Below are 14,183 nucleotides of genomic sequence, written 5' to 3' on the forward strand. Positions count from 1 at the left end.
GCACTGGGAGTTAAAAATGCAGCTGAACAGCTCTTCTCCTGATGAGAGAATTAAGAGCAGTGTGTGCCTGTTTGAGCTGTGTCAGAGCATTGCCCTGGCCCTCTGTGAGCCACCATGCCCGGCTCCCCAACCCCCTCATGCCATGAACCCAGTGCTGGAATGTTCAGTGTCTCTTACCCATTCGGGTGCAGTTAAGGGGCAAGGGGCTGGAAATGGCTCTCCCTTCCACTCTGTCCAAAGTATTCCCAACAAGAGTCACCGCATTCTTATCTGAGCAGGGGCGATTGTGATTGATCTGCAAGTCCAGCGTGGCATGATATGATGCAGTGGTGGGCTGGGAGGGACCAGCAGCGCCAGGATCCTCCTATAAAACCCCAGCTGTGAGAGCGCCACCCCGCTCTGCTACGTGCCTGTCCCCTGCGCGTCCCACGACTGCGGGGTCATCTCACAAGCTCCGAGCATGGACGACATTTACAAAGCAGCGGTGAGTCACAACGTCTGGCGGGTCTGGGGGGGGGGTAATAATGTAATATGGGTGATACTTTTGCATGTAAAGATTCACTTTTTTTTACTTTGCAAGGTTTTACTGTACAGATTTCAGTCATAATAATTAGTTCACCTCAAATCCTGCTGTGTTTTAAATAACTTTCTTTTTTTTTACAAAACTCATTTTGTAATGGTTTATTTGGTAAATTGCCACTACGAAGGATCCCATGAATAATAAGTGTATGCTTCTTACAAAACTTTGGAAATGTTAAGCTAGCAGACTTACATGTAGCAGAGGAGAATATGTGAAATATAATTCTTACTGAGTAAAAGAGTAAGCATTAAGAATTTTTGTTTTGCCCATTTCATTATAATGGAAATTCACAGCCCATAGAAATCTGAGCCCATAGAGCTCAGAGATCTTGTGCATTACATAGAGGACCCAATAGCTTATTATGGACAAGAATAGAAATGGAAGCCAGAAACTGTTAGCAGTTCTTCATGTGAGGTCATGTCATACAGTAACAAATGTAGAATGCTCAAAGTCTGCCCCGTTTGCCCCTGAACATCAAAGAAATGACCCTTGTGGTCAGCGCAGCATATTGGCACACAGGCCTAATGCCATGGAACATTCCTCTTCGAGCACTATAATCGTGTTGGCCTGAGATGAGTGCAGGGTTGGTGGACTGTAGAGTGCCACTAAAAGTTATCGTCGGTGGTAGAACTCACTTCTGCCGCAATGGACGTGGTCAGGCTTGTGGTCCACAGCGCAATTTCATCCATGACTACAAATGGAGCGGTCTCCTGCCATGGCTAATTTTGGCCAGGCTCTCAGACGCTGCTGCCTACATCCTGCGTGGTGCCATTGAGAGAGACTCTCTGATTTAGATAAAAAAATCTCAAGGCTGAATTCCATCGCTATCAGTCAGAGCTGTGGGGACTGGCCACCTGCTAATACTCACCTTCCTGCCTCTGGCCATGTCACATCTACCTCACGGCAAAACGCACAGAACCCAATTTCTGACAACACTTTGGGATCTTCTTTTTTTCTATAACATTGTGGGAACTTGTGTTGGATCGGTACGGGACCCCCCCCCCCCACCCTTACCAACCCCCCGCCCGCCGACAATAACTCTTACATAAGCAGCTGTCTCTCTCGCTCACTCCTGCCAGCTTTTCCCAGATTACTGTCCCATTGTTACAGCAGATCCACAGCAGCGCTTATTTAAAGTGTTGCGTATTGTGTCCTTTATCTGCGGTTTATTAGCCCGCTGGTCTTTATTTTTAACTTGTGTCAATCATCGGATCAGGCTTCCTCTTTGTAACGTGGCTATCCTAAAGAGTTTGCATTCCTCTGCATTGTCCTATGACTCATTATAAAGCACCTCCATGCATATTTACTTCAGAAAATATCTTTCTTGAAATAAATATTGATTAATAGTAATGTGGGATTTCAATTCTGCCTGTTAGAACTGTTATTTATAAATGAAGCATACTTGTTAAAATTCAGATAATATTAATATACATATTTATAACAATAGCAATAATAATATAATAATAAGTATTAATAATAATAATAATAATAATAATAATAATAATAATAATATGAATCAAAACTTTGCAGATCCTTAGAGGACAAAAGAAGAAGAAAATATGATAAATCAAATATTAATATTAAATATTATTAATATTTTAAAAAAACAGTGCTTACAATAGCAAACAATCAAATCAACTTTGTTTCCACAGGTAGAGCAGCTCACAGAAGAACAGAAAAATGGTATGTGAAAAATGTCATTTTTATCCATCAGTAAGCTATATGTGTGTTTGAAGTGAAACTGGACACTGTGGAGCCACTGCTATGTTATGCTATGAGACATTCCACCACAGCATTGTACAAACAGACATGAGTCTCACCAGGGGAAAAGAACAATGTTCCTCCATCTATTAGCCCTTAAGTGGATAACTGTGGCTCCAGGGCATGTCTGAAGAGCAACAGAAGATCTGGGTCTCTACAAAAGTGCTCATATTACACCAGACTGGAGCCTGGAACAGGGATCAGTCAGTCTCTGCTACACCCATAGTCTAAACACTTCTAGAACATTATTGGTGACCCTAAAAACACCTAGAACAGTATCCCAGCCATCCAGGAACCAACATTCCACTGTAGAGGAGCAAACACTTTTAGAACATCTCCAAATAAATCAAGATATGTGTAACTTTATTGAACAGCCAAACACTTCCAGAGCTTCATCAGTACAATATTATCATCTCAGAGCCAAAACAGTAAAATAGTATCCAATCTAGTAAGGTGTGCTGCTCCTTTCATTGGGCTCTTGAACTATAAAAATAAAACCATTCATTTGAGTATTTTATGTACTATCATGTTATTTGTTTGAAACCCTGCCTTGGTGGCAAATTACTGAGCATGTAAATGTTGGTATCACTTGTGTGTCTGTGACTGTGTATTGCAGAGTTCCGGGCTGCTTTTGACATCTTCGTGCAGGATGCAGAGGACGGGTGTATCAGCACTAAGGAGCTGGGGAAGGTGATGAGGATGCTGGGACAGAACCCTACTCCTGAGGAGCTGCAGGAGATGATCGACGAGGTGGATGAAGATGGTAAGGGCAAAACTTGTGTATGTGTTTGTGCCTATGTGTGCACATGTGCAGTTCTATGCTTATGTGGTTGTATGTATGTACATGTGTGTGTGTGTGTGTGTGTGTATGTTTGTGATTTAACCTCAATATACCATTAATCAGTCCACAAAAATGAGGTGTGTGATGAAAATAAGGTGTGTAGTGCTTGTATTTGGAAAATTCTATAAATAAATTATTTTTGCACAAAAAAGACTACAAGAGACTATAAATTGCATGGCATGTGGAACGACTTTATGAATTCGTATTTTCCAGGCAGTGGCACGGTGGACTTTGATGAGTTCTTAGTCATGATGGTGAGGTGTATGAAGGACGACAGCAAAGGGAAATCTGAAGAGGAACTGGCAGAGCTCTTCAGGATGTTTGATAAGTAAGTCACACTCAAGACAGATAACACAAATCCCAATCTGTTTAGAAGCAGCAGTGTAACGTCCATCTTAACCCCAGGAATGCAGACGGCTACATTGACCTGGAGGAGCTGAAGATCATGCTGGAAGCCACTGGAGAAGCCATCACTGAGGATGATATAGAGGAGTTAATGAAGGACGGAGACAAAAACAACGATGGAAAGATTGATTATGACGGTGAGTCATGCATGTTAAAACCGCCACTCAGAATCAGTCCATCTCCAGATACCCACTATTACCTCACATGACATTATAACACCTGGCGCACATGCATATACAAGACCTTCACATGCAGAATTGATGGGTTGCAGGGACTGTTGGACAACAAACTCTGTCCAATTAAAACTGTATTTTTAACTGTAAATGTAACTGTAGCAGGCACTGCAACCCCATATCATTACATCAGTTCTGTAGCCAGCTGATTTTTTTTCTCTCTGATATACTGTAAATGAAGAATTGTTTCTCTCTTCTTATAGAGTTCTTGGAGTTCATGAAGGGAGTTGAATAAGCAACTGGAGAACATTGAAATCCTACCATCCTCCGCCAACTCCCCCCCACCCCATCACCTTGCTCCACCACCAAAGTCCCTCAGTTCCTGGTGTTATTTAATACATCGCCTTTATTAGGCTGAGTTGGCATACAGACTACAAAAGAGGACATTACTGCTGCAACAAAATTACAACCCCACTGTTTTTGAAATGGCCTAAGATTGATCATTATTTCCCTTTTTTATTTTATAGTCAATGTTTTATTATTCTACTGTACATACAGGATTGTGGCAAGATTTTGAATGCTGTATCTGTGAAATTATCTAATAAAACCCTATTTAAAATGATACTCTTGTGTCTTCATTGAGTAAAATGATCCTTTTTTCACCAACAGTATAATCACATGAGGAGTATCAGTCCTGGTGAGAATCTGAGAGGGGCTGCTCACAGATATGATAGCCATGTTTCTGGATTGGAGGAGACACAGAGTCTTAGTTAATATATTTGTGGAGAGGGAGTTGTGCTTGTGGATCAGTGGAAAGACGCCATCATCTGCATTGAATGGACTGGGTTCATCAATGAAAAGATAAATAATAACAAACTGAATTATTAATATATTCAGCAAGGGAGCATTGTAATAATTCTTACAATACCCATCTTCTCTTGTACCAACAAAATGAATCAACTGCAATGTCACCATACTGTATATGAAGCATGCCTTTAAAGTAGATTTTCCCTAGTATTTAAACTAAAAGTGCTTAATCATGTCCAATATTGTATAAGTATGGTTATGAATGTAACTCTTATGGCCCATCCTCACCAAGAACTATAACTATGAACATAACTACACTCAGTGATCACTTATCACACTTATTAGGTAGACATGTACGCCAGCTTGTTAATGAAAATATTTAACCAGCCAATCATGTGGCAGCAAATAAATGCACAAAAGCATGCAGATGCGGTCAAGGGGTTCAAATGTCAGAATGTGATCTAAGTGACTTTGATCATGGAATGATTGTTGATTTGAGTATCTCAGAAACTGCAGATCTCCTGGGATTTTCATACACAACAGGCTCTAGAACGGTGCGAAAAACAAAAGACATCCAGTGAACAGCAGTTCTGCGGGCAGAAATGCATTGTTAGTGTGAGAGGTCAGAGGAGAAGGGCCAGATTTGTTGAAGTTAGACAGTAATGCAAATAACCACACATTACAGCAGTGATATGCAGAAGAGCATCTCTGAACATACAATGCTTAAAATCTCTAAGTGGATAGGTTACAGCAGCATACAACCCAATAAGTCTAAAAAAGTCAAATAAATGCCTCTGCATGTATAACAATAACAATGTGAGCATCCGCACTGATTAAAGATAATGTTCTGTAAATAGCCATTTTCAAGGTGAAGCCTTGTAAATTTGGATGGATTTTGATTGGCTGCCAGTGTTCATTGGCTGCAGCTGGAAAAAATTGTTTGTATAGTTGTGGTGTGAACCCCACCATCCACTTGATAACTATAGAATAATATAGTTATCATTCTTGGGTGGCATTTTGGCTGTCTAATGTTCTGGATCAAGACAGGCTACACTACAAAACGAGGATTAAGGTATAAGGCATTTCTGCCTGGGAGAGACCTTGCTGATGCAGTATAACTACCTTGTGTCTTGTGTCTTGTGTCTTGTTGCTTTGTTCAGTCTTACCATGGTGTATGACTTCTGACATTAAACTGTCTTCAGCAACCTCACCTTGGAGTTTGGCTGTTTCTCACCCAGTTTTATCCCTCCTACACAGCTGTTTCTGTTTCAATTAATGATTGCGTTTCAACCTACCTTTTAAATTGATGATCATTAGGTCCTGTTTGGTATAATTCATTAATCACACCCCTGATTATATGCCTACAAAATCCCTGACTTTGTGCAAGTGTATCTAGAAGAATTGATGCTGGTTTGAAGGCAAAGGGTGGTCACACCAAATATTTATTTGACTTGGATTTTTCTTCTGTTCACTCACTTTGCATTTTGTTAATTGATAAAAAGAAATTATATTTTTTAAAGCATTCTTACGTCACAGTATTTTTTCACACCTGCCTTTTGCACAAACCTTTGGACAGTACTGTATATCATTACTTTCCCTTCCCTCCGGCAAGAAGACTGTATCAAACATGTCAACATGGACCACTGCTTTTTAATATTCTTTTGGGATTAAAGATGTCAAACAAGCCTTTTGTCTGTCTGAACCACAACGAACCTCACCGGGTGAAATCAATGAGAAATAAAGTTCTCATTCATGGTTCCTTCCTACTGTTTTCTCTCCCCTTTGTCACATCAGTTCTGTCTGATTTTGTTAAATGCAATCGAATTTACAGATGTTGAGTGGAGCGGAATCCAATCCATAAGTAATGTAAGCAGACAGAACTGATGGGACAAAAGGAGAGAAAACAATAGCAAGGAACTAAGAATGATAATTACTGGGACTCTTATCTGGCTGTATCTCTCTTTTTTAAAATCAAAGACACAATCTAATTGCCCTAACTCAAAATGAGCAATAGATTACCAACCCCCCCCCCCCCCGTATGATTTTACTGCTGTTTAGTATGTCTGTATACTTTCTATGAATTATTGCTGATAAATATTTTTGTCAGAAGCCCATAAGTGACCCATGTGTAATCCGAAGTTGAGTACAATTATTAATATGATGTGGAAGGCACCAAAAATGATCTATAGGTCATAGAAAGTTCTGGAAAACACCATATAGTGAATATCACTGTGTTTTACATGATTCCCATGTTAATGATTCCATTTTGTTAGAAAAAACTGCTTACAAAGCAAGATGTATGTAATAAGATCCTTTATTGTTTTGGAAATCAATAGGGCGATTCGCCACAATGGTTTCAGGACCGAGAAGTAAATCCTTGTAACGCAGCCAGTCAGATGATGTTTCCTGAGAAAGTTCTTGGTTGTGTTGAGATAAGGACAGTGCATAAAATGAGAGTTGAGTCTAATATTCAAGGTTGAAAATCTGCGGATTTGAACTGGCTGTTGTGCACGTGTGCCACAATAAAGTCTAATTTTCTGAAGAGTTTGCTGCCGTGGGATCTTTTCCTTCTTGGAGTTATTTTTCAACTGATTGGAGATTGGACCTTGAGAGCTACCGTTTCCTAGCAACGACAAGCACACTAAGAATATTCTCACCAAATGCCTCAGAACAGACCAAGCTCCATTAGTCTCCAATTACACCCACTACCACAGCACAGCTAACTTTTACCCACTCAATGCCACTCAAAACCGAGACCCACAACTCTACACAATCCCCAGAACAATATGGTTTCTATAGCCAGAAAAGCTCATAACTAATACAGTATTCCCAGTTTAGTGCCTACATTGTACTTCCAGATCTCATCTGAACTAATATAGCCACATTATAGTCTCTGAACTACCGCCCACTCCTCAGAACTGGCTCCCACCTCACAGCACACAGAAGAGGTCAGCCAGATGAAACTTTCTCCCTTCACTCATAACTCAGACCCAACAGTGTTAACAATTTGTTTTTAAGGTACTGTCACTTTAAATAACTGGGGTAACTTTAATTATAGTGATGCTATATTAACACGTCATTTCCAGAATGGGGCACAGTGTTAATGGACAACCTAGAGGCTGGCTGCATGTGTACAAACTGCCTCCATGACCTCAGAATTGCACAGCATTTCTACCTCTAGTCATGTATGTATGAGATGGAACCCAGACTTCAAAAATAAAATTTGAATGGGCGTACTGACAAATACCCTGTCCCAGTCCTCGTTATTCTGCCTCTCTGACCCTGTTTAGCTGGCTAGCCCCCCACATGCCACAAGAAGAGTGTTAACACAGTGCACCTCCACACCTCCCCTCCTCCTGACCCCCTCCCCTCCAGTGATGAATAATAAAGTAGAGCCCTCTGTTCCCCTTTCCTGCAAGCCCATGGAATGCGCTCTCCAGACTCATTAGCATGTCTGTATACTTAGCGCAGTTGTCAAACCAGTGGCAGCTATGAATAGAACAGGTGATGACAAGTTTTCAGAAACTACAGGGTGGTAACGCGTGCATGGCAGTGCCCTGCACTAATCTGAGAAAGCATGCCTTTCATCACAGTCTCCCAACATTCACCTAATTTAAAAAAATATACATAAACACGCATATCTAAATGTTTAAATATATGCTTTTAATACAGTGCTAGTTTACAAAAGGGTTTCAGTTTGTTTCATTAGATTTACAGGTAAAAATGTTTCGTGAACTATGTCGCAGAGAGGGGGAGTGAATAAACAGCCTCTGGTTCAACCTACTTAGAAAAAAAAGGGTTCTTCAGATGGACATTCAGATGCAGAATTTTGGGGATACACTTCCCTGAGCTTTGATAACCTGGGTCAGTAAGCCCAGTTCTGTCCTTCTCCTTTACAGCCACACCCGACACGCTGTTCCATACCGTCCATTGATTATTCTGTAGGACAGGGTCCGTATCAATAAAGAGTAGAAGCACTGATGTAGGATACCTTTTCCTTTTACCTCGTAATGAATATGGTTTGGATATGGAGAGGGGAAACCTGATCCGGCATCTGCACTCTGCTCTGAGATGCTTCATGAATACGCGTCCAGAACTAAATCTGACACAATTCTCAACTGTTCAAAATGATCTGCGTACCACAGACCACTCTACTCATGTTCACAACGGCACCAGTCCTGCTGCAGCTGTCACTCATGAACACATTGTCCGGGCCTAAAATGATAAGAGGCTGATGCTTTCTACTCAAACAGAGTAGTATTTTATTTCTTTGGAAATTAAGACAAATAAATGCAAGTAAACCTAACCATATGACTGGTTGAGACAATGCCTTGGCCCTCCAATGCATGCTTTTATTTGAATTGAGTAAATAACTGTCAATGTCTGCGTGAATATACCTGAGGGATGGCGGAGAGTCTGTGCTCTCCCAAACATACAGAGAAGTTGCAGTTAGTTGGTACAAACACCTATAAAAATGTCTATATTGAAATGTCTATACAAAAAAGGTTTATATTGTTTCTCACTTTTAGACCTCTTCTATGAATATTCCTGCCATTAGAATGCCTTCATATTGAGAGTAATCAGTGCAAAGTTGAGAAGTGCAGTGTTTTCGGTTAATTAAACATTTCAGGAGCAACATGATTTTATTCATGCAAATCTGGGTCCCTTAATCCCCAACATAGTGCAATGTAAAGAACCTTGATATGATCTTTGATTCAAAGCAGGAATACAGAATTAATCTAGATTGACAAGGCTATATCCTAAACAGTCATCTATATTTCTCATGTTTCGATTATTGTCATGTTCAACACAAATCTAAACCGCAATGCATTGATAGCCACCAATTAGTTCAGTGCTGCAGCTAGACTACTAATTAAAACAAATTATCACTTGTACGGCTCCAGTCTTAGCCTCTCTAAATTGGCTCGCTGTTGGTGTGAGAGCACATTTTAAGATTACTTACACCCTATCGGGCAAAACAGGTTCACAGTTCACTTTATTAAGGGTTTCTTTCACGTCTCCACTACACAATTAAAAACAAAGGGTGATCTGGCTTTCTCGGAACAGGCCCAGACTCTGGGTTTCTTCACCAGAAATCAGCAGAACGTCAGGCAGGTCCTTTTAAATACCTTCAAAAACACTTTTTAAACTTGCTTATCAATCTCAATTTTTCTTTTATCCACATCGTATTGTATTCTTTTCTTTGTGTTGCCTTTTGCAGAAAGAGCTTTGGAGAGCTGTATGAGAAGCACTGTATAAATAAAGAGTATTATTCTTATTAATCCTGCTCAACCCTGTGCCTGCAAGCTCGTCATTGTGCAGGAAGGCCACTCCCCAGTCCATGCCTGTGCCAGGAAGGAAAGCTGGACTTCACCCAATGAGACTCGGGTCCAGGTGATGCCATGTTCACATTGGAATGATATACTGCCAGTTTATTCCAGCCATTTACGACACTGCATTCTAACCTATAGCTCAAATAAGAATGGGGGCAGGACAGGATCAACCAGGAATGTACCATCAAGAATTCAACCAGTTTGACCTTTGTGACACTATAAAATGGTAATTTCTTCATCCAAAATTGAGACATTACTAGATGTCGTCACTTAAATAAGAACAATTTGCAACCCTAACGTTAACATTTCCAAGAGACCTCACCAAATAAAAAGCAAAAAGCGCACTGCCTACAACTTTTTGCCACCCTAAGTACTACGCTTGGTGAAAGTAACCACTGGTAATGTCCATTGGTCATTTTACACTGGAGGAGACCCACGGCTGGGTCTCAACATCTGCATGTCCGCAGTTTCATAGCAACATGTGCCCCACTCCACTCAACATCTGCATGTTGGCGGTTTCATAGCAAGTTTTCTACCTTGGCTGCTGAACACATGTTGAGCATTATATCACAGCAATACTGAAGTAGCAGCACGTTTTGAGTATTGAGTCAACATCACCTACACCAAAGCAGGGTGACCACTAGCGTGATTAAAGGACCTCAAACTACAACTCAAGACCAGTTCAGTAAGGGTGTGCATGCAGCATGGTGGTAGTCCTACACACACCTGCTTCTATTATAAATTCTCAAGATGAAACTGCTCTTAAATGTAATCGGTGTTTCTGGGACTTTTCTCAGTGAATATTTCAGCAGGAATCATGTCCTTTTGTGCAGAACCAAAAAGTAACATTTCCAAACAGTATCAGGCTTTTTCCACCCGATTTTCTGATGGGGAGAGCGAAAATATTTCCTCCTCAATGACCGCACCTTAAACAAGTCATAAGAAAATGGGAACTATAAAATTTCCACATTTGATACATTCAACACAGTATAGTCTTCACACTAATCTTCCCAGGAGCAGTCAGCATCCACCCATTAAAATGTGGCATGCATTGAAGTCTATTAGTTGCGGAATCAACTGCGTTACCAATATATTTTAAACCGCATTTACAGATGTCATGCAACTAGTGTCACTACCCATTCTTTATGATGAAAATGTCTTTGACATGCATTTCATAATTGCCTATATACTGATACTATACTGGTCAATACTATACTGGTGTGTCAACAAAATACCTTTAAGGATAAGCACCAAAGAAGTCTGAACTACAAAGGACATCAAATCTCATGCAAACTTCACCCAACACAGGAACCTTACAAAGGGGGTAAATGCAGACCAAAACAGCCCTACAATGTAGAAACTTTTAAAACCTCTAATGTACAAACAAGAAAACAATCCAAGTTCCATTCAACAAATCATGGCTTTATTCAAGTACAAAACCTGTGTTAGTTGATAAAGTCCATATGCAATATTGACAGAGGTGGTACTTCTGGGACATTCCAAAGCCGCCACTGTTTATTTGGGAGCCTCCTTTGCTGCCATGGCCTTCTTGAGCCCCTTCTTGTTGTGCTTCTTGGCAAAGCGCATGTTCCTCAAGAACTTGGGGTCAACCTACAATAGGACATGAGTTAAAGCTACAGTGTACTTCAGTTTCAGAAAAAGGTACAGAGGCTTGAGATCAAAACTGGACTGCAAAATCTATTAGGTCTCAAAATTGGCATTCACACAAGGGCTTGCAGAATGAACACCAGTGATGCACAACCAATAGGCTGAATCAATGTTATGCCAAATCAGTAACGGCACCATTAGGTGCTAGAATTCTAATCCACTGGCTTTGACAATATGAAAACATGCTGGTCTCGTCTATACAAGCACTAATTGGCCATCAATGACACTTTACACTAGATCAGGGGTGCACAACTCCAGTCCTGGAGGGCCGGTCTGCAAGTGGTTTCTGTTCGAAGCAATTACCTTAATTTTTTTTTTTTTTTTTACAGCTGCAGAAATGATGTATGTTCACTCCAGTTCTTGAGCATAGTAAAATCTTTAGGATATACTAGCAGCCAGTGGCTGTAGCTGATGCATATACAAATGTCTAATCAAGATATTTAGCTAATTAAGAGCAGTAGTTGGCACAAAATCCTGAAACTGATAGGCTCTTGCTGTGCACCCCTGCACAAGATGCACATCAAGGTGCTTCAAGACATGTCCAAGACCATGTGGAGAAAAGCATTGAGCTACAAAAATAGCATCAGTCACAGACCTAAACAAATTAATTGCAAACAAAGTACAGATACAATTTACTGATGTATTACTCAAACTTGATTGACAGCTGTTCGCCTAGTATTGGTTACTGTCGCGTAAATGTGGCACGACATGAGTTGAGCCCACAGGTACTGGACGGTAGCTCGGTACAAGGCATACTTACTCCCTTCAGAGATTCGTAGCGGTTCGACCTTGGTTTCTTGATTCCATTTCTGTGAGCTTTGCGCGCTACAGAGGGAAATGCGTGTTTGTTTTCAATGCACATCAGGTGAAATCTTGGAACTTAAGTAATGAAAACAGCAGGCTGCAAATTCACTTGCTACTTACATTGGTTGTGGGTGGTGTGGTTCTTCGACTTTGCCATTTTGGTTTAGCGTCGCTGCGTAGTGATACAAATGTAACGTCAAATAAAAGTTTTCGATTGGGGCTCGTTATTATCAAACACCACAACTAGCTGGCTAGGTAACATGTTGTAAGCTAACGTTAGTCAGAAAGACACAGGACGCTACACACAACACTATGTGGTTTACTTTTTTCATACAAAAACCCATGCAAGTCGTGACAATGCCGTCTAAATAAATATAGCTATCGAAATCAATCAATGAGAAGAGGAACGCCACAAATATATAAAATCTTGTCATCACGTAATTTACTAGCTATGCGTGTATTCGGCATAGTGAAGTTAGTATCTTGGATCACAAATTTTTAACACTGAAATGGGAACTATTCAGACTCAATTCAACCTTTGTTTACAAGACAGAATCGTATTAATTACAAAACAACATTGAAATTTCCCACTATAGGTACACGATGGAAGGATTGACAGAGATTTGGAAAAGAAACAATTGGGGGAAATTTCTCTACCTTCCACACGTACGGAGATACAACCGGAAGAGAAAGAGCGAGAGCTTTGCACGACGGGAAATACCAACCATAGAGGATTACTTCTTCTTCACTCTTGTGTTATTCCAAAAAAGAACGATACTGCCATCTAATGTAGGGGAAGTTAATAACAAAAACACCCAGTTTTGTAGCGCAATACAGATGCTCAGATATAGTATTAGTTTGGGATAAAACTCCCAATCTGTGGAAAAGAGGGTACAACATTGAAATTATTCAAAACCACGCCAGCAGCCATTGTATTTGTGGACTGCTATAACCACAACCCCCCTCTTCTTTTGTTTTGTCATTGGCCTCTGTGCTCTTGTTTTTATTCTGTTGCTTTCTCCCTCTCTGAATCTGGACCCTGTTGTCATATTTTAATAGCTGCACCATATAGAGTGTGATTTCATCCTTTCTATTATGCATATTGCATATCCCCTCTGTCCTTCTCTGTGTCTCAGTGTCTGCCCCCTGAATCCCCAGTGAATGTAGCTTAATTAGAAAGACTTCCATAGCATTTACAATCTTGTGATCTAGCCCATATAAATATATAATATTATAAAATACAATTATATAATATATAATACATAAATGCATAGCCATTTTCATGCAACCCAAAGAGTTTCACATTAAAATAATGAGAACAGAGATCCACTCATGTAAAGAACCAACAGTGATGAATTAATCAGTGTCACACAGTGATGAATCATAATCAATAATAATAATTTTTGTAGTACATTCATCTGGATGTGCAAATAGCATTCTTGCAACCTGAAAATAATTAACATATTGTTTCTGCTAACACTATATTATACACTCAGTGAGCACTTTATTAGGTATTTATTAGACTTAACTTTTAGACTTATTGGTCTTCTGCTGCTGTCGCCTATCCACTTAAGAGGTTTGACATATTGTGTGTTCAGAGATGCTCTTCTGCATACCACTGTTATAATGTGTGTTGCAAACTGTTATTTGCGTTACTGTCACCCTCCTGTCCGCTTTGATCAGTCTGGACTTCTCCACTAACCTTTTTCATTAACAAAGCATTTTTCTCCCGGTTTTTCACACCATTCTCTGCAAACTCTAAAGACTGTTGTGCAAGAAAATTCCAGGAGATCTGCAGTTTGTGAGATATC

The 14,183-nt window shown here is 40.2% G+C and overlaps 2 protein-coding genes across 2 annotated transcripts; one reads left to right on the forward strand and one right to left on the reverse strand.

The window, feature by feature from the left end:
- Positions 1 to 409: 409 nt before the first annotated feature.
- On the forward strand, positions 410 to 4,321 carry LOC133109348 (troponin C, slow skeletal and cardiac muscles). Its single transcript, XM_061218638.1, has 6 exons — positions 410 to 484; positions 2,233 to 2,263; positions 2,958 to 3,104; positions 3,396 to 3,510; positions 3,588 to 3,724; positions 4,024 to 4,321. Exons 1-6 carry the CDS (start codon positions 461 to 463, stop codon positions 4,053 to 4,055), a joined length of 486 nt encoding a protein of 161 aa, XP_061074622.1. The 5' UTR covers positions 410 to 460; the 3' UTR covers positions 4,056 to 4,321.
- A 6,980-nt stretch (positions 4,322 to 11,301) lies between these two features.
- rpl29 (ribosomal protein L29) lies at positions 11,302 to 13,094 on the reverse strand. Its single transcript, XM_061218639.1, has 4 exons — positions 13,030 to 13,094; positions 12,493 to 12,544; positions 12,329 to 12,393; positions 11,302 to 11,511 (listed from the first exon to the last, which is right to left on the reverse strand). Exons 2-4 carry the CDS (start codon positions 12,527 to 12,529, stop codon positions 11,416 to 11,418), a joined length of 198 nt encoding a protein of 65 aa, XP_061074623.1. The 5' UTR covers positions 12,530 to 12,544; positions 13,030 to 13,094; the 3' UTR covers positions 11,302 to 11,415.
- Between the last annotated feature and the right edge of the window lie 1,089 nt (positions 13,095 to 14,183).

This window comes from Conger conger, chromosome 14 (genome assembly GCF_963514075.1).
Source record: "Conger conger chromosome 14, fConCon1.1, whole genome shotgun sequence".
Classification (NCBI taxonomy): domain Eukaryota; kingdom Metazoa; phylum Chordata; class Actinopteri; order Anguilliformes; family Congridae; genus Conger; species Conger conger.

Coding starts and splice junctions, on each gene's coding strand:
- LOC133109348 (XM_061218638.1), top strand. CDS start 461: ATGGACGACATTTACAAAGCAGCG. Junction 3,105..3,395: donor CGACGAGGTGGATGAAGATG/GTAAGGGCAAAA, acceptor CGTATTTTCCAG/GCAGTGGCACGGTGGACTTT. Junction 3,725..4,023: donor TGGAAAGATTGATTATGACG/GTGAGTCATGCA, acceptor CTCTTCTTATAG/AGTTCTTGGAGTTCATGAAG.
- rpl29 (XM_061218639.1), bottom strand. CDS start 12,529: ATGGCAAAGTCGAAGAACCACACCACCCACAACCAAT. Junction 12,394..12,492: donor CCACACCACCCACAACCAAT/GTAAGTAGCAAG, acceptor TTCCCTCTGTAG/CGCGCAAAGCTCACAGAAAT. Junction 11,512..12,328: donor GCTACGAATCTCTGAAGGGA/GTAAGTATGCCT, acceptor GTCCTATTGTAG/GTTGACCCCAAGTTCTTGAG.